The sequence below is a fragment of the Ovis canadensis genome, chromosome 11, assembly GCF_042477335.2.
Source record: "Ovis canadensis isolate MfBH-ARS-UI-01 breed Bighorn chromosome 11, ARS-UI_OviCan_v2, whole genome shotgun sequence".
NCBI lineage: Eukaryota > Metazoa > Chordata > Mammalia > Artiodactyla > Bovidae > Ovis > Ovis canadensis.
This window is the reverse complement of record NC_091255.1, coordinates 47,543,330-47,565,371: the sequence shown is the minus strand read 5'-3', so window position 1 is coordinate 47,565,371 and position 22,042 is coordinate 47,543,330. Positions and strand designations below refer to the sequence as shown.

At 55.1% G+C, this 22,042-nt stretch overlaps 1 protein-coding gene across 13 annotated transcripts in view; it reads left to right on the top strand.

The window, feature by feature from the left end:
- SRCIN1 (SRC kinase signaling inhibitor 1) overlaps window positions 1-22,042 on the top strand; it is an 81,791-nt gene that overhangs the window by 53,687 nt on the left and 6,062 nt on the right. For 4 of the 13 annotated variants that reach the window (XM_069543279.1, XM_069543277.1, XM_069543273.1 and 1 more), the window contains 8 exons: window positions 428-662; window positions 2,456-2,610; window positions 2,909-3,061; window positions 3,613-3,735; window positions 6,296-6,853; window positions 8,039-8,185; window positions 8,412-8,518; window positions 10,286-10,768. In XM_069543279.1, coding sequence (XP_069399380.1) covers window positions 428-662; window positions 2,456-2,610; window positions 2,909-3,061; window positions 3,613-3,735; window positions 6,296-6,853; window positions 8,039-8,185; window positions 8,412-8,518; window positions 10,286-10,367 — 1,560 coding nt within the window. In that variant the 3' untranslated portion in view covers window positions 10,368-10,768. Of the gene's footprint in view, window positions 1-427; window positions 663-2,455; window positions 2,611-2,908; window positions 3,062-3,612; window positions 3,736-4,858; window positions 5,001-6,295; window positions 8,186-8,411; window positions 8,519-10,285; window positions 10,769-16,225; window positions 16,610-16,824; window positions 17,284-22,042 lie in introns of those variants that run through there. The other 9 variants (XR_011247130.1, XM_069543275.1, XR_011247129.1 and 6 more) reach the window with 9 other exon arrangements.

Genomic DNA, 22,042 nt, shown 5'->3' with positions numbered 1-22,042 from the left:
GGGGCCGGAGCTAGGCTCACACATTCTGACCACCGACCTACGCTGGCCAGTGCCGACACGTGGGGACTTGTTCCTGGGGGACAAGGGAATCTGAGAAGCATACTGAGGGTGACATCAGTCCTGCTAGGCAGGAAAGCATATCATAAACCTCTGATAATCAAGGCAGTACGGGGTTAGCACAAGAAAAGATTATGTGCTCAATGAAACAGAATAGAATGTCTAAAAGCAGGTCTAAATTTCTCCTGAGAGTACTTGGTTATGAAGTGGCATTCCAGGCTCGCAGCAAAGGCATGTAATACTCAAGAGAAGCCCGAGGCTCGGATCAAATGGGAGGCTTCCTTTGCATTCCTTGCATGTGTGACTGAGGCCCCAGAAGTCCAGGAGCAGGGCAGCTGCTTCAGTGCTGACTGTTGGCCCTCCTCTCAAGGCTGCTGAGCGGGACTGGGAGGAGAAGCGGGCAGCCCTGACCCAGTACAGCGCCAAGGACATCAACCGGCTGCTGGAGGAGACCCAGGCGGAGCTGCTGAAGGCCATCCCTGACCTAGACTGTGCGAGCAAGGCCCACCCAGGCCAAGCCCCGACCCCGGACCACAAACCCCCCAAGACCCCCCATGGCCAGAAGGCAGCCCCCCGGACGGAGCCCAGTGGGAGGAGAGGTTCAGGTACGGGGCAGGTAGGGGGTTGCAAAGAGCCCAGAGGAGGGGAGCCCCAGCCTCAGGAACTCTCAGGTTGATGAGGGAGGTGCTTGGGAGTGAAAATCTTTGTGGGTGGGCTATTAGAGAAGGACGGTGCTGGCCTGACCCTTGGCCACTCAGGGGAGACTGAGATGGATGGGATAGTGCTGGACTGCATTCAGGGATTTTCCCACAACTGCTGAGAGGACCACACTGGGAGGATGAGAAAGTTCATCCAGAGGGTCGTCCCCCTGCACGTTTTGTCCAAGCATGTGTGCCAGGAGCCAGGCTGTGCTGAGATGGGGTGCAGCCCTGAGTGATGTAGATGGGGTTCCTGTGCTCCCCAAGCCTGTGAGCTCACAGGGGAAGCAGAAGCCCAAATAGGAAACGGCAGTTGTCACTCACTCATTTATTCGTTCTTGCCACCTGTATATTTGTTAAGTGCCCACTGTGTGCTAGGGCTTTCCAGGTGGCGCTAGTGGTAAAGAACCTGCCTGCCAGTGCAGAAGACATAGGAGGTACAGGTTCTATCCCTGGGTCGAGAAGATCCCCTGGAGAAGGGCATGGCAACCTACTCCAGTATTCTTACCTGGAGAATCCCACAGATAGAGGAGCTTGGCGGGCTACCGTCTGTAGGGTTGCAAAGAGTCAGACACGATTGAAGTGACTTAGTATGCACGCACACATGGGCTAGGTGCTGGGGATAAGGAGATGACTACTTTCAAGGAGCTTAAAATGTAGTAGGAGAATAATACTAACATCTGTGTTTATCAGGCACTTACTGTGTGGCAAAAACAGCCCCAAGTGCTTTCTATGTATTAATGTTTATAATTTTGCAACAAGTCCAGGAGGTGGATACAGTAATTATTCCCATTTTACAGATGAGGACCCTAAGGCTCCATGTGGTTAAGTAATCTGTCCCAGGCCATACCCAGTGTGTAAACCAGAAATAGGAGGCAGCTGCTAAATGCTGTTCTACAGGAGACCCTGAGAGGGCAGGAAGTCCTTCCCATGGGAGGGGGCTTTTCACTGGAGTCTTGCATTTCCCTGACCAGTGAGAGAGGGCATTCCAGGGAGAAACATCATGTACCAATGCCTGGAGGTATGTGTTTGGTGTTGCTCAGCTGGGTCCAGGCCCGAGAGTAGCAAGCAGAGCTAAAGCTGAAAGGTTGGCAGGCACAGAGGTTGGGGGTTGTGGGGAATCACTGGGGGATCAAAGGGCGAGGAATGTCAGGCTTGAGTGACTTTTCTGCAGATTGCCCAGGAAATAGCCCCAAGGAAGAACTGGGAGCAGGGAGAGCCTGGTGGGCAGGGTCAGACTCTTGCAATGGTACTAACTACTCTCTCTTGATGGAGGAACGATGAAGATCTGTGCCAGGGCAGAGCTGAGGGGTGGGCGGGAAAGTGGTGGATTAGAGTAGTGATTCTCAAACTTGAATGTTCATGTGAAATCACCCAGGATCTGCTGGCATGTGGATTCTGACTCAGCAGCTTGGGGTGGGGCCTGAGCTTCTGCATTTCCAACAAGCTCCAGGTGCTGCCAGTGCTGTTGTTCCCTGGACCAGGCTTTGAGTAGAAGGGATGAGTGCTGTAAGCGGAAGAGTGAAGGGCTTGGGGCTGGATTGCACGGGGACGTAGGAGAGGAGGAGAGGGCCTGTGTCCTTTCCCTGAGATTTGCCCTCTCCTCCTCCCTGGAGGAGGAAGCCAGGTTTACCCTAACCTTGGAGTCAGATGTGGTGCACAGACTCCAGGGCTGACCCCAGCCCCTTGGCTGCCTGCAGATGAGCTGACAGTGCCCCGATACCGCACCGAGAAGCCCTCCAAGTCCCCACCACCGCCCCCGCCCCGCCGGAGCTTCCCCTCCTCCCATGGCCTGACCACCACACGCACTGGAGAGGTCGTGGTCACCAGCAAGAAGGATTCGGCCTTCATCAAGGTACCACCCCCAACCTTGGCTAGGGGACAGGTACATAGGGTTGAGTGGGAGGGATGCCTGAGAGGACCTCTGGAGACCCTCTGGAGTGGCCCTCTCTCTCAGAGGAAGTGGAAGGGAAGAAAGGAGGCTGGCTGGTGGCGACTCTGCTGCTGGCTTGTGCTTCCTCCCTGGGAAGGGGCCAGGCAGATAATGCGGAGCTAGGTGGGCAGGTGGGATATGGTCTGGAAGGGATAGGACCTAAGAGGTGAGCTGGCTGGAGGCAGACAGAGCCTGGCCTAATGAGACCCGGGCCTTGCAGAAGGCCGAGTCCGAGGAGCTGGAGGTGCAGAAGCCCCAGGTGAAGCTGCGCCGGACTGTGTCCGAGGTGGCCCGCCCGGCCTCCACGCCCCCAATCATGGCCTCTGCCATCAAGGATGAGGATGATGAGGACCGCATCATCGCAGAGCTGGAGGTGGGTCAGGGGTCCCCACGTCATCAGCCAGGCGTCCCCCCTTTCCCTACCATGTGAATCTCAGGGTGGGGTGCTCAGGCTAGGATGAGGGGCTGGATTCCCAGCTCCCCACTGAGGCTGGTTCTGGATTCTGTCCTTCTTGCCCCAGTTTCTTCTCCACTGTACGATGGGGGAGGGGGTGTAAGTTCCTCCTTGCATGTTTGAGTTTTTTATTGCAGTCTCTGAGACCCTCTACTGCCCAGACACCTCCTCTGCTCTGCAACCCCACTCCCTAGTATTCTGAGAACGAAGCTCTAACAATCTCCATCCATGTGCCTTGAGCCCCTCTCAGTGCTGTGAGTCCCCCAGGCTCAAGTGTTCTCAGCGCCCCTCCCCGAGAGGCTGGAGACCTGGACCACCAGGGCCTCTGGGAAGAGGTGAATCGCAGGGCAGAGTGACCAGTGGCCGTGATGAGGGGCCAAGGAGTGAGGCTAGGGTCCCCGTGCCCACCCAGGCCACCCCTCCTTCCTGTACCCCCTCCTCCAAACCTGCCCCCACCTTCTGCTCCCCAGGTGTTTGAGAGAAGCTCAGTGTCTCCCCTCCCCCCCACGCCCCGCCGCCAGCTGATCCCCACCTTGCTGTCCCCCCCGGACCTGGGCCCCCCCAGGGGCTCAGCCCCGGGCCCCACATGGAAGGTAACGGGCTGCCCCCCACCTCTCACAGCGCTCTCTCTGCCTGTGCCTCCACGCTTCCTCTCCTCACTTCTCACGCTAACCCGCCAGAATGTGTCACTTGCCCAAGTCCTGCCACTGCCACAGCCTCACCCCGCGGACCACCCCTCCCCGCTCCCAGGACGGGAGCATCACCCTTCCTTCCCTCTCGAGACTCCAGCAGCCTGGCATCTGGTGGCCCCTTGGGTCTGCATTTCCTTACAGGCTTGATTCCGAGCCTGGTCCCTGGTGGCTTGGGTATTTCATTCTGATCCACAGCCAGAGTTTTAGGTCTGGCTCGAAGCCCAGGTTCTGCCTGGGTCCAATTTTGGAGTTTGGATCTTGCTTGCTACATGACTTTAGGCCCAACTCAAAACCTGACTTCATCTTGAACTCTTGCCTAGTCCCTGCCCCCATCTCCCCACTCTGCTGCCTGTGCCAGGCGGGGGCTCTGTTTCTCCCCTTAGAATCTATGCCTTGTGCCCGGGGCCAGAACACTCAGGAGGAAGGCTCATTTACAGCCTCTCTCCCCACCCCATGGCCCCACCTGGTCAGAGAGCTTGGAATGGAAGAAATCCATGCGCTTCCTTGGCTGCTGGTTCTGTCTTTCAGCATTGGGAAGTTCTACCTTCACTCTAACTTCAGTCCTTGCTGCTGTCCTGCTGCACTTATTTCCTTTTTATTCCTTGTTGGGAATTTGCGGGTAACCTACTGTCTGCACCCCAGGGGACTTGCTTGGGGAGGGGGAGTCGGGGGGCAGTGGTCTGAGCATCTCTCCTTCTGCCCAGTCAGGTTGGAGCAGGAGGGCCTGTGGTCTGGGGAAGCACACACCTGGTCACCTGTCTTGTGTGGCTCTCTGGGCCCACAGTGCTGGCTTTCACCTGATCTCTAGCCTGGCTTGAGGCCTGGTTGTGCTTTGGCTCCCTGGCGGGGGGAGCAGATGGGCAGTGAACAGGTAGACAGGCTGTCTGCTGGGCAGAGGATGGGCATGGAGCAGTCCAAGGAGCCGTCTGGGGGTGAGCGGTGTGGCAGGGCTGCACTGGGCCGGCTGTGCCCTCAGCACCTGGGCATGCTGCACCCAGCCATTACTCCTTTCTGGCCCTGGAAGCTCCTGAAGGGGCCCAGCGGGCAGAGCCCCTCCACTGGCCCTTCGGGCTGGCTGCCCCCTGCATCCGGCGCCGGCAGGCAGTGGAGCCGGGTGGGCGTGGGCCGCCCTCACTGACTTCCCACTCTGCACCTCCCACATCCAGGTAAGCAGGCGGCAGAGTTGGGTGGGTTCCCTTGGGAGGGGGGCTGGGGGTCCCTGCTGCCCCCCACAAATCTCCCCATGGCTCATTTTAGTGGCAAGAGCACTGGACTTGGAGTCAGACTTCCTGGGTTCAAGTCCTGGCTCTGCCACTAGCTAGCTGTGGGTAAGTGACCTTGAGTAAATTACAGGACACCCCCTCACACACCTGTTTCCTCATCTGTAAAGTGGTGAAAATAGTAGCCATTTCATGGGGAACAGAAAGGATTAAAGATGAAGGCATATGTGGCAGTTCCTGGTATAAGACTCCGCTCAGAGATCAGAGTTCACTCAGCTGTGGTAGGGGTGACTGGGGGCCTCTCTCTGTGCCCCCGTAAAAGCCAGAGCCAGGGACGCTCATACAGAGGCGGGTGCTCTAGCTTTGCCCAACCTGGAGCAGCAGAGGACTTGGCCGAGCCCTGCCCACTGTGGCTGTGAAGCCCTCAGAGAAAGCTCCAGAAGCAGGGTGGGGGGACGAGGAATCTTTGGCCTAAGATGAGGATGTCAGACCTGTTCTCTGAGGTCAGAGGCCAACACCTGGTCTCCACCCTCATGGGGCTGCGGGTCTTGGACATTCAGTTCTATGTAACGAATAGTTAACATCTATCAAACACTTACACCGTGCCAGGCACTGTTCCAAGCACATGCCCACGTGAGCTCATTTCAACCTCCACCAGCCCTGTGTCATTGTTACCCCATCGCACAGATGGGCAAACTCCTGGCAGTAACCATGAGACCTGCTCCCAGAATTTAACATGGCTGCTGAGAAGTAAACATATATAGTGGGACTTCCCAGGTGGTGCTAGTGGTAAAGAACCCACCTACCAATGCAGGAAACGTAAGAAGCTCAGGTTCAGTCCCTGGGTCGGGAAGATCCCGGGGAGGAGGGCATGGCAACCCACTCCAGTGTTCTCGCCTGGAGAATCCTCACAGACAGAGGAGCCTGGCGGGCTACCAGTCCATAGGGCCGTAAAGAGTCGAACACAACTGAAGTGACTTAGCACGCACGCATCTGTGCTTCTAAGTAAATTGGCATCTTTGCCAGGAGGTGGAGACGATAGGGTGTGGTGAAAAGAGGCCTGAGTTCTAGTCCAGCGTTGCCTCTAGCTTGCTGGGTGAACTCAGTCGGGACCCTCCCCTGCCTCAGTTTCCCCGTCTGCAACAGGAAGGGACTGGGCTCACCCACATGCACCCCCCTCCCAACGCGGGGGTGTTTGGTTACAGGAATCACACCCTTCCTCATCTCTCTTCTCCCTTCAGGCTGTTGCAGACCCGAGGCCCTTCTCTGTCCCCCGGATCGTCTTGACGGAATGTGCCCCCAACCCTCCTTCCCCACCAGAGACCAGGCTTGAGGAACCTGGGCTTAGAACAACCCCCACCCCACGGCCCCGGACCCTGGCCAGCGGCCTCCTGGGCCGGGATAATCCACCGGCCCCGCCAGGGATGGTGGCTGTGGTTTCCCAGGCCTGGAACAGCCCGATGCTAGAGAAGGAAGGGGCGGCCCTGAAGACACTGGTGACAGGGGACTGCAGCCCAGAAAGGGGAGGAGCCGGGATCCCCAGTCCTTTGGGACCTGCCCCAGAGCGGACCCAAGAACCCTCCACTGCGGAGATGCCCCCAGAGGAGACCCGTAAGGACTCTGGCCGCCACACCCCCCCCTGCAGTGGGGAGTGCAAGGCTCAGCGCGCTGCCATCACCCAGCGGACAGACAGCCTGCAGGAGACACTCCGGGAGCTGGAAGCCACTCTGAGCCAGATGGGCCTGGCCTCTGCCACGGGGCCCCCTGGCAGCCCCCCACCTCTGCCCCCTGGTCCCCAGGTGGCTGCCTGCCGCTCCAGTCTCTCTGTCTTCAGAGCTGGAGGGAGTTGGGTGCTGCAGGAGCACCACGCCAGTCCCCCTCCTCCTTCTAGCCTCTCTCAGCCCCGCCGCCCTCCGGGAGCCTGGTGCCAGGCTTTTGCAAGCAGAGCCCCTGGCAGGCTGGGAAGCTGGCTTGCCCGGGGATCAGCCTAACCAGCGCTGGTGGGGACCAGGGACTCTCCCCTTTGCTCTGTATCTGTAAACCAACAAATAAAGTTCTTTCCCCCCTTTTCTATCCCCACACTCCCCTCCTCCTCTCCTGTCTGACTTTCTCTGTCTCTGTGGTTTCTCTGCCTGCGCTTCTGGATCCCCAAAGCCCTTCTAGGCGAGCCTGGTCCCTGGAGTTGTTCAAGGGGGCTGGACTGGTCCATCTCTAGGGAGACTTCACCCCTATCCTCCCATTCAAAGGAAAATGTGGGCCTGGGGCTACCAATCCTACTTTGTTGGCAATTATAAAGACCCCTGGGCTTTCCTAATAGCGCAGTTGGTAAAGAATCCACCTGCAACGCAAGAGACCCGGGTTCGATTCCTTGGTCGGGAAGATCTGCTGGCCAAGGGATAGGCTACCCACTCCTGTATTCTTAGGCTTCCCTTGTGGCTCAGCTGGTAAAGAATCCGCCTGCAATGCAGGAGACCTGGATTCAATCCCTGGGTTGGGAAGATCCCCTAGAGAAGGGAAAGGCTACCCACTCCAGTATTCTGGCCTGGGGAATTCCATGGACAGTATAGTCCTTGGGGTCGCAAAGAGTCGGCCACAACTGGGCGACTTTCACTTTCACTTTCATAAAGACCTGTCTCCCAAATTTCGGGTATGTTCTCCAGGGCCCAGGATGGAGCCCCTTGCCAGGAGTGGGAATGATGCCAGGGACCCTTACTTTAAAAACCATTCCCCCAGAAGGGCACCAGCTGCCGCTGGGCCACTCAAGGAAACCACAAAAGAGCTCTCACTTGGGAGTTCTGGGAATCTGACTGGGGTTCTGACCTCTCCCCTGCGGGGAAGCCTTAACCCTGGCCTCAGAGAGTGGGCCTGAGTCCTGGATGGGGGTATGAAGCCGGGGAGGGTTCTCCAGGTCTCAGAGGGTCTACTGTACCTAGGAAGCCTGTGTGATCCCATCTCCAGCTCTGACCCTGTTCCTCTCCGTGCAGAGCGGCGGTGGCAGCGTGCCCCCCATGAAGGTGGTGACTCCAGGGGCCTCTCGGCTGAAGGCGGCCCAGGGCCAGGCAGGCAGCCCCGACAAAGGCAAGCATGGCAAGCAGAGGGCCGAGTACATGAGGATCCAGGCCCAGCAGCAGGTAAGCCTGGGCGCCTCGGGGGCGGGGCCGCGGCCCCACGCAGCCCCCACGCAGCCCCCACCCCCCACCTCACCTCCAGCCTCCAGCCGTGCTGTGCACTCCTGCTGGGCGCTGGCTGTCTCCCGCCAGTATTCCTGTGCCCACCATCCTGTGGCTGTCCAGGGAGGTCCTGCCGGTCAGGACTACCCCACTGGTCCCTCAAACCTTTTTCTCCTTCCTCTCTCAGTACCTCTCTGAGAACATAGCCAGATCACTGATCACTCCTCTATGCAGAAGGCCCCTCACTCAGGGCCAGAGAGGACCATCTCCCCAGCTGCTCCTGGACAAGGCAGAGTGAGCGGACCCCAATGCCTGGGCCCTTCTAAGGCCGGTGCCCTGGGGTGGGGGAGGGGGCTTTGTTCCTGGTCTTCCTGCCACTCCTCCCCCTCCTCCGCCTCCTTCCTTCTGCGCTCAGGTCCCACCTGCTCCTTGGCCCTCTCAACTCAGCCTCCCTCTTGGTTTTTTAGGCCACCTCCCAACTGAGGGAGAAACCGGTTTTGCATCCCCTTTTCAGTCCTGTGCTTGGGTTGTAGTGGGGTGCATAGGAGTGGTGAGGGTGCTGTTCCCTCTTTCAGATTAAAGGATGGTATGTAGAGGTGGCAGCCTCACCCATGGCCCACCTGTGGCCTGATCAGAAGATGCAGGGTGGTCCCCGGGCCTAGATGTCAGGAAAGACCTTTAGTTCACTCATGTGGTTCAGCATTTCCAAGCAGCTCCTGTATTCTAAGTGCTGGGTGGGAGTGGGGGAAGGAAATGTCCAGATGCTATGACTTGAAGAAGGTTCTAGGCTCAGAGGCAGGAGGTTAGAGATGGGTAAATCCAGTCACCTCCTTGTCAGCCCAGGGGACAGCTCAGAAAAGGAAGGGAACTTCCCAAGAGCCCACAGCAAGGTGGCATCAGAGCCAGGACTGGGACCCCAGAATCTGAAAGCTTTTCCCACCACACGGCTCTGCAGCCGCCTTGGGCACACAGGCCCACTTGTTCTCAGAGTCCAGTGGAGACGGGCCAGCCAGGCCCCTCACTAGCTCCCTGCTGGCCTGCTGTCTTCCTCGCGGGTCCACAGACGCACCCCAGCTCTTCTTGGTGTCACCACCGTGTTCTCTTGCCCTGTCCAGGCTGGTCTCTCCTCAGGGTCTAGAACAGCAGCTGACATTCTGCCAGACACACATTGGTTAGCCCACGGCACACTCCCCACTCTGAGGAAGGGCCTTGTTATCCCCACTTGACAGATGAGGAAACTGAGGCTTTACCTAAGGTCACACGGCTGACACATGGTGGAGGGGGTTTCAAATCCAGACTGTCTGACACTCCACCTCTCACCCTCCACCCCCCAACCCCTCTACCCTGGCACACACTGCCTCAGTCTCTTCAGCAGGCATCTCCCTCCTCTGTAATCAGGATCCCCATCTCGACTCCCGACTCCCCCGGCACCCAGCTCCTCTGCCTGCTGCCCTCTCTCCTGCCCCTCCAGTCACTTCCATCGCCTCTCCTGCGTTCATTCCTCGGCCCGGGCCCACTCCGAGCTTCACGCCTGGGCTGGGCTAGGTCTCCGGTGGCCTCTTCACACCACAGTCTGCTCACCTCTCTGCAGCGTGTTGAGCATGCAATCTGCCCCCCACACACTGGGGGCCATGGGACCCTCCTCCCCTTAGCATCCCCCTCCCTTGTCAGCCCTCACCCGCCTCCTGGCTCCTTTTTGGGAGACTCTCCTGTGCCCACCTCTTCACTCCTCTGTGCCCACCTTCCTCCTCAGCTTCTTCTCACACCACACACTCCTCTCCTTGGGCACCAGCTGCCATCTCTTCTGGCCCAGGTCTCTCTTCTGAGCTCAAGCCTGCCCCCTTGCTCTCCCCCCGGGAAAGTCACCGGCCCCAGGCATCCACCCATGCCCCGATTGAGGGGGTGCGGTCTCCTGAGCTACCCCCTCCCTCAGGGATGCCGTGGTTCTCTCTTACCACATGACTGGTCTGGCTGTATCTCTCTCCCTTTCACTTCTCTAGTAAATGCTTTCTCTTTAAGAAAAAGCATCTTCTCTCTAATGAAGTATTGCGTTTCTTGTAGAGATGTTTTAGTAAAGAGACATCATAAACAGGCAGAGAAACAAATCAGCCAGTGCGTCAGTACCCGGTGCAAGCCTTCCTGAGGTTTCCCTGCAAATTCTGTGACCTCTCTCCTATCCTCCCAGACCTGTGTGGTGGGGAGGGCTATTGTTAAATGCTGATTGGGTTGTATCACTGCCCCAGCTTGCCACCTGTGCCCTGCAGCCCCAGCTGGATTAAAAAAAAATCAAAACTGCCTCACTGACTGCCCTGATGCTTCACCTCCATTTGTTCCAGCCGCCCTGCATCACCTGGCCTTCCGTTCTCCAGCTGGGGCACTGCTCCTCCCAGCTCTGTTTGTGACCCTGGTCAAAGTCCTCTGCCTTCTGCAGGCTCTTTTCTCATCTGTACAATGGGGACAAGAACCCAGGGGTAGGCTTCTGAGCTCCTGTAATACTGGGTGTGGAAAATAGCTTCGAAAGCCACAGAGTGCTCTCCAAAGAGAAAGAGTCACCGCTGTGCTCAACTGCACGGTCCCTTTGGCAGGGCCAGGGGCTGGGCAGAGGCCTCTCCCTCACTTCTTGGCTCTGACACTAGGAGCTCCAAACGGCCTTGGCCGTGATGAAAGGGAGAGGAATAGAAGCGCCAGGGCCAGCACAGGAATTGGGGCAGAAGAGTGGAGAAAGGGGTACAACTGTGCCTGGAATCACAGAGAAATCAGGCGAAATGACTGAGGAAAAGTGTTTGGATGTTGTGCTCAAGGAAGTGGGATAGACTTTCCTGATGGTCCGGTGGTTAAGAATCTTCTGCTGATACGGGGGACATGGGTTCGATCCCTGGTCTGGGAAGATTCCACATGCCTCAGGGCAGCTGAGCCCATGCTCCACAGCTGTTGATCTTGCACTCTAGAGCCCGTGTTCCACAACAAGAGAAACCATCTCAGTGAGAAGTCCACACACTGCAACTAGAGAGTAGCCCTCACTCGCTGCAACTGGGGAAAGCTAGTGTGCAGCAACAAAGACCCAGCGCTGTCTAAAATAAACAAATAACTACATTAAAACAGATTCAGGGGTGGGATAAGAACCAGATTCCCAGGGGACGAGGATCAAGGGCTTGGTGCAGGCATGAAAACTGAACACCCCCTCTTCTACTTGGGCTAAGCAATCTGCTGAATACTTAATGTATCTCCTTGGATGACTCTAGTGATGAGGCTATAATGAAGTGAACAACGGGAGATGTTGAGGCACTCAGGGACCAGTGAGAGCTGGAAGCTGGACCTCCCTGGGGAGAGGGACCTCGGGGTGTACAGTTTAGGGAGTCCTGTGAGCGCTAACCAGTAGGTGCTATAGTTACAGAGGGCACAGCATGCCTGCAACACACGCCAAGTGGGGAGGGAGTAGAGAAGAAACGTTCCCCCTTCTCTCTTCCCACCCCGTCCTAACCTCCGTTGGCCAGACTCAACAAGAGGCCAGTCAGCCAAGGGGTGGCAGGGTTGACCAACCTGGCCTCAGAGCAGAAATCAGTTGGGAATGTGAGGAAAAATAGAAAATAGCACTCCTTTTCTGTACCAATTTTAAGCATGTATATCTTGTTTAATGCTCAGAACAACTTTATATCTTCATATGGGCATTAACCACTTTGTCCCTGCAACATGCCTACAGCACCTAAACAGTTCTCAGCACATGCAGGCACTCGGTAAATATTTGTTGGCTAGGTGAATGAGTGGTTGGATGAATGAATGAATTTGCCAGTGATCAGGCCCAATCCAAGTGGAAATAGACAATGCAGACTTGAAATATTAATATACTAATGATACACTAACAGCTACCATTCATTGCCTGCGTCCTGAGTGCAGGCACTGGGTCTTGGGCTCTGTGAACAGCATCTCAACCTGATTCTGATGCTGTAGGGTCTGTTATTCCTTGCTTAGAGGGTGAGAACATGAAGATCCAGGGAGATACCTGCCACAGGTCGCACAGTTAGGAAGTGGCAGAGCTGGGACTTAAAGCCAGATTTGCCGGGTGCAAATCTTGCTGTCCTAATGCTGGATTCTGCTGCTTTGGCGGGAAGCATAACTTCGTGGGCATCACCAAGCCTTGGGGGAGCTGCCACTCATGATGGGGATGCTGTTGACGAGGACATCAAGGGAACAATTTTGGCCTCACTTGTGGCTGTGTGAGTCGTTTTAGCCACAAATAATAGAAATTCCAATTCACAATGGCTTAAACAGCAAGGAAAAGTTTTATCAGAAGCAGCAGGTGAGGCTCCAGGGTTGGGGAATTCGTATAGTCAAGGACATCAGGACCTGGGTTCCTTCTCTATTTTGGTTCTGTTGGCCCATCCTCCCACCCGCCCCCCAGTATGGCTGCCTTCATTTCAGGGCTGTAAGTATACAGATCGTTTCTTTTTTAAAGCTTGACTTTAACTGATTTATTTAATTTTTCTGACTGCTGGGTCCTGGTTGTTGCCAGGGCTTTCTCTGGTTGTAGCAAGTCAGGGCTTCTCTCTAATTGCGGCACACGGGCTTCTCACTGTGGCAGCTTCTCTTGTTGCAGAACGCGGGCTCTAGACACGCAGGCTTCAGTAGTTGTGGCCCACGGGTTTACTTGCCCTGTGTCTTGTGGGATCCTCCCAGACCAGGGATTGAACCGGTGTCCCCTGCATTACAAGGCAGATTCTCAACCATCAGACTACCAGGGAAGCCCCACAGATCATTTTAGAAGCAGGAGAACCTTCCCCAGAGACTCCCAACTGATGTCCCCTCTCTTCTTATTGCCCATCCCCAGATCAGTCACTGGCTAGAAGGAACAGCCTGAACGGCCATTGGTTCTATTCCCCCCCGGGCTAGAGGAAGCCCTGCCTCTTCTGGCAACCCAGTGCCTGATTCAGGCAAATAATAAGGAAGAAGGGCATGTGGGCTGGGGACAGTGGCCCTGGGAATGACCCTGGGGGAGGCACCAACCGGGTTGGCAGCATCAAGATGAGCTGTTATTACATGGGTAATGGTACTCTGTCATGTCTGACTCTTTGCCCCCGTGGACTGTAGCCTATCAGGCTCCTCTGTCCATGGAATTTTCCAGGCAAGAATACTGGAGTGGGTTGCCATATCCTACTCCGGGGGATCTTCCCAACCCAGGGATCGAACCCGAGTCTTTTGTGTCTCCTGCATTGGCAGGCAGAATTTTTACTCTTCAGCTACCTGGGAGGCCCCAAGATAACCTGTACTTGCATGGGAATCTGTGTCTCATAGCCTGGAGGGACAGGTCAGCACACTCAGGGTGCCTGGAGAGGGCTAGACTCTGGCCCACAGGAAGAGGAGGGGTGTGGGGTTCAACCCTTTGGGTGGCTCTGGCTAATGATTCCTGTTTCCCCCAGCTAAAAGCTGACCATCTGTGTATGAGGTTTCTGCCTGTCACAAAGGTGGCAAAGCTCTTTCTCTGGACATAATTAAGAGCAATGGGGGAGGACTGGCTGGTGACAGGAAAGCAATGAAAACCTTCAGAGGCAGCAGCTGTATCAGTTGGGAACTCTGAGCAGCACAGGACAGGGTCACTGGGCACAGTTGGACACGTTCCCTCAGTTTCAGAAAAGTGGGCACTCTCCTGGAAGGGAAGATGGCCTGAGAGGATGTTACAAAACATGCTCACAGAGCAAGTAGAAGAGGTGTCCATGAAAAGCAGGGGTGTCCATGTAAGCTGGTGGCCGCTGCTGCTCCATGAAGCTTAAAGGCCTTGCACCAGCTATGGGAAAACAGGGAGGGGGCATCTTCCCAATGAGGACACCTCGCTTGAGTGAACGCAGGAGTCAGGGGGCAGCACAAGCTGGGAGGGAGGTGTTCGAGAGACCAAAGTTTGGGACAGAGTGAGGCTCTTGACAAATGCTAAAGGGAAGGAATGGGAAAAGCTCGTAACTAGAGAGGCAAGCTGAGATCAAAGAAGACCAACAGGAGGGAACCAACAGCTGACTTGGGACACAGGGGGATGTGAAGAGACTCAGGAGGAAGGGGACATGCCCCCTTGCCCCCCTGGGTTTGGGAGAAAAGACTCTAAATGGGAAATGGTGGGAGGGGAGGGGCAGGACTGGAGCCCACAGTTAAGTGACAAGGGAGTAAGAGAGCTCCTGGTTGTCTTTAAATGAGTCCGTCTCCAGGCCAGGGTACCGGGACCCCTCCAACACAGGCCATGCCAGGCACATGGGTTCCACAAAGGGCTGGATGATTCGAAGGATGTGGGGGCTGTGGGCCTGGAACCCCTCTGAGAAAGGGGTGAGCAGCCACAGTCAGGATGAGAGGAGTTAGAAGACCCAAACAGTGAACTCATGCCTGGATTTTCATAAAGCGGAAAATGTAGACCGCAGACCACAGTGTGGTGAGCAAAATCCAGAGATAGTTCGCTGTGCCCATGTGGAAGAAGAAATGTGATCAGCAACCTCAAGGGCAGGTTGTTTACTGTCAGCCAGTCAGATGCCTGTGGTCACTTCCCTTCCTGGTGGCGGGGGGCACCTTGCTCTCCACCTCCCCACCCCCCTGCAAGGCATCTGATAGAGGCTGCCAAGCAGCCAGATAATTATGTAGGTCGAGGAGAAGTGGCGTGGCCATGCCCAGGCGGGACCTGCAGGACGTCTCTGGCAGTGTGCCACAGCACTCTGCTTCCAGTCCTCGTCCCTCTTTTCTTTAATCAGGGCAGTTTGGTTATCACACTAGTAGTAGCTAAGCAAGGCAGAGAGGGACAGTGGATACAGACAGCTACAGGGAGAAAGCCTGGTCTATGTTACCCTAACCCAAGTGATCTCAGAGTTAACTGTGCGGCAGGATCACGTGGTGCGCTAGCCTAAAACCCAGATGCCTGATCTCACAGGACAGATGGATCCTGGGGCAGGGTCCAGGAATCTGCATTTGTAAGAGGTCGTCCCCTCTAGGAGATGCAGATGGGTCTAGAACGCTGTCACATCTCCAGGACCAGTGTAGGTGCCAGGGGTCTGCTGGAGGTGGGGAGGGGGCACAGCTGTTCCTGACTCTCAGAGGTAACCTGTGAGCACCAGACACGTCATGAGGGGGTGGCTCCCCATTACCCCCAAGGCACAGCTCAAAGTTGGAGGGACACTTGTGGGGCAGGAGGTGGGGGTGGGCATGGGGGTCCTGAGGGTCCAGGAGGACAAGTTCACTCTTCAGCTTCCACCGGAAGACCTCCTGCTGAAGTTGGAGGGGGCCCTGGTCGGGCTGCTTCTCCCCTCCTGCCTCCCCTTTGGCAGCTAATGTTTCATTTCTCTTTCCTTCCTTGCCCTCTCCCCCTCCCGACCTGGTCTGGTTCTGCTCCCTGTCCTACTCCCCCTTCTGGTCCTGGGCTGGCCTTCCTTGTGCTTCTCCCGTCTCTCTTCTGCCTTCTGTCTTTCCTGTCAGTAACCGTGGACTTACCACCCACCCTGGGCCCTTTGTTCCAACCCTGTGTTCCCCTTTCTACCCCTGCTCTGGCGCCTTCTTCCCCTGTCTCAGAGGACCACTCTCTCCAGATGCTCCTCTGGTTTCTGGTTTTTGCAGTTAATTTTCTCTTGGATTTGTGGAGATCTTTCATTTTTTAAAACTGTAGGGTAGGATAAATTGGGAGATTGGGCCTGACATGTAAACACTACTATGTATTAAAGATTGGGGTTCCTTGGTGGCTCAGATGGTAAAGCATCTGCCTGCAATGCGGGGGACCCGGGTTCAATCCCTGGGTCGGGAAGAAACCCTGGAGAAGGAAATGGCAGCCCACTCCAGTACTCTTGCCTAGAAAATTCCATGGATAGACAAGCCTGGTGGGCTACAGTCCATGGGGTCACAAAGAGTCAGACACGACTGAGTGACTTCACTTTCTTTCACTTTCTATGTGTAAAACAGATAACTGAGAACCTAAAAAAACTAACTGGGGGCCAGCACAAAGGCTCCCCTTCTTCCCTCTGACCCCAACCTCTGCTTTTGTTCTAGGCCACTAAACCATCTAAAGAGATGAGTGGTTCGAATGAGACCTCAAGCCCAGTCTCAGAAAAGCCTTCGGCTTCCAGAACCTCCATCCCCGTATTGACTTCCTTTGGAGCGAGGAATTCTTCCATCTCCTTCTAGAAGCTTCCTTATAACCCCACCCCAGCCTGCCCTCCTCCCCTTTCCCTGCCATATCTCTCTCTCCTCTGTTTCCCTTCATTACCACCTCATTGTCCAGAATCTCTGAAGGGTTTGCCATGGATGTTGGCCCTCTCAGCTCTCTCTGCCCATCCCCTGTTGGTGTTTTTGGTTTTTTGAATGATTCACTTTTGTGTTTTTTTTCTTAAGGAAAGAAAAAAAAGCAAACCAGTAAAACTAAAGACCAAAACACACCACCTTCCCTTGATTTCCTGTTCCAAAATGGCGCACTTCCTGTCATCCCCCTTCCCTTGTCTCTCCCCACACTCCCTCCCGGGTTCATCCTGAAGTTCCTGCACCCCTGCCCTCCCTTCTCACTTTCTCCCACCCTTCCCAAGAGCACTCCAAACAAACTCTGAGCCACGGAGACTTGGAGCAGCAAGACACTCCCTTTTCCCCTTCCTCAGAAACCTTCCTGGAGGAAAACCTGGACATTGGACCAACCCCAAAACCAGGCTAGAAAACTGGATGTAAGGAGACTCTGGCCCTGGAGGCGCCCCACCTGCCCACCCTCGGGACATGACTGAATTCTGCTGCTTCTCTGCTCCCATCCACTCATGCCCGGGTGGGCCTGGAGTCAAGACAGGTGGGCTGGAGAGGGAGGCCAGAGTCAGAGGGGCCTCAGGGTGGTGTGACGCCACTGAATCTGCATGTCCCTGGAGAGGAGCTGGCTTCCCGGAACCACCTCCCTGCGGTGAGGAGCTGCCTGGCCCGTGCCAATGGGAGGAATGGGGCACCTTTGGACTGCTGGCTGTGGACGGTGGGTTGAGCAGACAGCCTGATGCTGGGGACACTGCCTTGGGAGAGGGCAGCCCCGAGGAGGGGTATCTGGTACTTTTAGTTTCCTAATTTAGCACTTTAAATGACATTAACTTATTTAATGGGGTGGGATGGACAAGAATGAAGGGCCTAGCAAATTAGACTTGGAGGCCTAGAGGGTGGGAAGGGTCTGGTTGTGAGGGAAGTAGGGGCAATAGAGAGGGGGTTGATGGGGGGCAGCAAGGACAGCTCTGACCCCACAGGTGGGCTGACTTGACCTTTAACCATCCTCTCTGAGATTTGAGGGTTTTCAGGGAAGGCGTTAGAGATGGTTTTTAAAATGGGGAGCTGGTGACCCTGGTGAGATTCTCAAGGGTCCTCGAGGCCTGACCAGCCAGCCAGTGCCCCCAACCTCTGGCCCATGGGCACCCACCTTGCAGAGGCTGTGGGCAGTGAGGCTTTTGGTGGGGGTCCTGAGAAGGGGAGGGAGAGATCAGTTTTGGCTCTCAGCAACCCCCCTGCCACCCGCAGGGCACAGTGAGGGGCCAGCAGGGAGATTCTGTGGGTGGGGGAGGAGGAGGATGGAGAGAGGTCCCCAGGGAGCAGGATTCCTGTTTGGAGCACAAAGTGGAGTAAGCACAGGGGAGGAGGGGGTTGGAATTAATCACCCCCTGCAGAAAGCACAGAGAGAAGGAGCCACTGAAGGAGCAGAACCTTCTGGGGCCTAGCGCCTGAGGAGAGCCAGGGGGAGCTGTTGAGGGTTGGGGAGGGAGGGGACACTGGGTTGTGTTACTTCATTTTCCTTTTTTGTTGTTGTTTTTGTTGGTTCATCCTTGTTTTCTAGCTTTGGATCATTTTTGTACAAAGGCAAGCAAGCCTTTTTGAAAAATAACAAAAGAAGAGGAAAAAAAAATCCCTCCCCCCCCAAAAAAAAAACCCTGGAAAATAGAAAAAAAAAAGGACCTCATAAATGATGCAATTACTTTTAATTGCAGGCAACTCTTTACATTTAAGTGAAGTGTCTTAACATTTTATATTGTTTTAAAAATATATTTACATATTATATATATATAATATACGTAATATAAATATATATAAATATTTAAAAAAGAAAAAAAAAAAAGAAAACCACAGCACTCTCCCTGGCCGCTGTTTTGGCGGGGGAGGGGGCTGGAGGGTGGGCGCATTGGCCTGGTTTCTGTGGTCCAGTGAAATGGTTTGGTTTGATTCGGCTGTACAGAGACCCCCTGACCTGGGAGGGGAGGGGGGAGTGGTGCCCCCTCCTCCCTCCACTCCATTACTCTTTGCTTGCTAATTTTCCCTTGCCCTACCTCCCACCCTCAGCCCTGTGCCCTGAATGTTTGCCCCACCGTCATTGTCCTGAGTTGAATGTCCCTTTGTGGGGGAGGGGAAGGGGCGTGTCCATCCATTAGGGGGCAAATGGAGGGAGTCATGTGCCCCACCCCACCCACTGCTAATGTGGAGCCCAGTGGAATTTGTACCTTTCACTTTGGTGCCAGCGCATTTATAGGAGGAGTTGTGCGCAACTTCTGTGTGTGTGTGTATGTGTGTGTGTGTATCCACTGGCACTAGTCCATTTATCGGTGTGCAGAGGAAAGGAAGCATGAGCATGCACAGACATGACCTCCCACGTGTGTGCAGGGAGGCATGCCCACAGTGGTGCATGTGACCAGCCTGGGCATTGGCTGCACCTTGGCGTGGAGAAGCTTGGTGTGTAAGAACGTGTGTAGTATGTGTGTGCAGACGTGGCAGCTGTGAGACCTGTATGTGTACATGGAGGGGTGTACATGGAGGTGCGTGCATGCACATGTGTGTAGACCCCAAGTGTAGAAGCGCCTGAGTGTGTGTTCCCTCATCCCTGCACCACTGGTTCTGGCTCCCCTCTCAAGCCCCCAGCCCCTGGGCCCTCTCAAAGTCCCCAGCACGTCAAAGCCCCCCCAGCTGCATGCGCCTCACTGCTCTGTCCATCAATGTGTGCTTGACCAAGAGAAAACCAAGACGTCTGGGGGGACCCCTGTACCTGGTCCCCCCAGCCCCTGCCCACTGTGCTGTGTTACTCGCATGGGGGGCTTCTCTCCCACCCCTTCCACAATAAGCTGTTTCCCCAGGAGCCTCAGGCCTGAGGCTCTGCGAGGGGTCCCAGGTGGGACCCCCCAGGGCAAGCCCGGCTCACACCCACCCTGTCCCCTGTAGGGCCCATGTCGGTGTAGCAGTGATGGCTTCTGTGGGTATTCTGTGACCTCTGTCAGTGTAACTTGACAACTTCTAAATGGAAAAGGGTTGCTGTGTTTTCTCTGTCTCTTTTTTAATGTCCCTTTTCTTCCCCCACTTTCCTGCACTTTCCTTTTTGGTTTTTCTAGCTGAGTGTTTGGGGCTTAAATAAAACTTGTTTCTTTTTCCTCTCCTGGATCTCCTTCCTAGAGGCTGCTGTCTCATTATTTCTCATCTTCACCCTGGAAGGTGCTGGGGCGGGTGGTGGGGAGGGGGAGTTCCTGGCAGCCAACTGCCTTACAACTTAGTGGGCAGAAGACTTAGCAGGCAGGGCACGAAGTGGGAGAGGTGGAATCAGGGCCTGGGGGGCGGCTGTTGCTGCCCTCAAGGGCCCTTGAGAGCCAACATCATCTGGACGCTGGAGAGGAACACCACTAAGTCATGGGGTGCCAACTCCACCGTCAGCGAGGATGCTCCTGGCATCACTGACTCCTGCCAGTGACAAAGCCAGGCTTGGCAGGTGTCTTACCGACTATCACACAGCTAGTCAGATGCACAGTCAGCATTGGTGTCCAGCTCTGCCTGACTCCAAAACCAATGCCTTCCCCCAAAAACTAAATCCAGTCTGCTTACCTCCAGCTGTTCCCTGGAGTGGGCCTCAGCCTCCTGCCCTTTGGGTGAGCTGACCCTTTAATGGTCTCCATCCATCCTATCAAGAACATCAGCTTTCAAACTGTTTTTTTCAGCTGTATCTCAGTAAGAAATCCATTTTTCATCTCAGTGATTTAGACATGTCCACACGTACACAAACACCCACATATTTAGTGAAATAGCACCTGCTGTATACTATGAACTCCACGATTTTCAGTTAAATTGTAAACATTTGGTTACAGCCCACTCTGGATTTCATGACCCTTGAAAGGGTCAGAACCCACAGTTTGCAAAATACTAGTCTGAAGATTTAGCTCCAGTCACATTGCATTTCTGCTTCGTCCTCCTCAAAGGCCTACTGGTTCCTCTTACACCATGGTTGCCTCTGAAATTGGAAGACCCCTGACAGGAGATTTTCCCTAGATGCTGCTTGGGTGGGGCCCTGAGCCCTGACACTATAGCCAGCAAGCTGCCTGAACCCTTCCAGGCTACCACATCTGAGTCTAGCCTGGTCTGCCGTCAAGTGGGCCAGCTGACCTGCTTGGGTTTCTCAGGTTTCCCTGGAATTCTGAGGGCTGTGCCACTGTCCCGGTGTGTTCTAATCATCCTTGAGGCTGCGCTGCTAGGCATTCTCCAGCGTGGCCGAGACCTGGGGTATTACTGGGTCTCCTCTACCTCCTCCTGTAAAACCATCCCTTCCATCCCTTGAGATGATGGCAGTGGCCTAGAACCACCCTTTTCCAGGCCTCGGCTGGAACCCAGTCACACTTAGGTTGAGGATGTGCTTGCTGTCCGCAGGGAATGCCCCCTCCCTGGGTCACCCACCTGCCAAGTAGCCCTTGAGATCTGACTGAAAGTCAGACCACACCCCTTTTGTCCTTTTTAAAAGGCAGCAGATCTTGCCTTCTCTCTCCCATCCTATTTCCAGCAAGCTGGGCAAGTAGCCAAAACCCCTTCATCTTCCAGAATCACCCCATTCACCAACAGTTCAAGATCAAGTCATAAGTGAGACCATCAGTGCATGGCAGGAGTTAGGCCAGGCACTTCATCCGTCCTTCAAACACCTCCCAGCTGTCTACTCCTGGCTGGGCGCTGCTTATTGATTCACTGGGACTATGGCTCAGCGCCTAGGAGGAGACCCAGCCAAAACAGAAGTTCCTGAGCAAAATCATGACAGACAGTGAGCCATGCCCCAGGAAGGCAAGCAGGCCTGCAAAGGTGGTGGCTGAGTAAAGAAGACCACCTCAGAGAGTATGACCAGAGGCCCTGAGGTCACATGAGGGAAGGTCTTCAGAATCGACAAGGGGGCTGTCTGGGAGCTGGTGGCTGGGTGTCCCCCACAGAAGGCCCTGAGGTAGGAAGTTATCTGTGGGTTCTAGAAAATGACTGAAAACCAAGTAGACTGAGAATTGGCAAGGGGGCACAGCGTCGCAGGAGGTCTTGGTCTTGGGCAAATGTAGCAAGGAAGGTATATTTCTTCTCAGGCCATTGAACCAATAGAAGGGTCGAGTCAGAAGGTGACATGATCTGATGCTGTGTTTACCTATGGCTGTGGTGTGATGAGGTAGGGTGAGGGTGGGGTGCAGATGACGGCCAAACTCATTCACAGTGAACGATCTGATGGCTGAGGGAGGGGAAACTGAGTCTTAGAGACTTTGTAGCTACAGAGTGATGGAGCTAAGACTCAGACCCACGGCCCATCTCTCCTGTTAGCCATGCTTTCTTGGTGCTTTTAATACTCATCATTACACATATTAAGGACTTCCCAGGTGGCTCAGTGGGTAAAGAATCCACCTGCAATGCAGAAGACGCAGGAGACACAGGTTCAATCCCTGGGTCAGGAAGATCCCCTGGAGATGGACATGGCAACCCTGTCCAGTATATATGCCTGGAGAATCCTATGGCCAGAGGAGCCTGGCAGGCTACAGTCCATGATTGCAAAGAGTTGGACACGATTAAAGCAACTGAGCACACAAACAGACG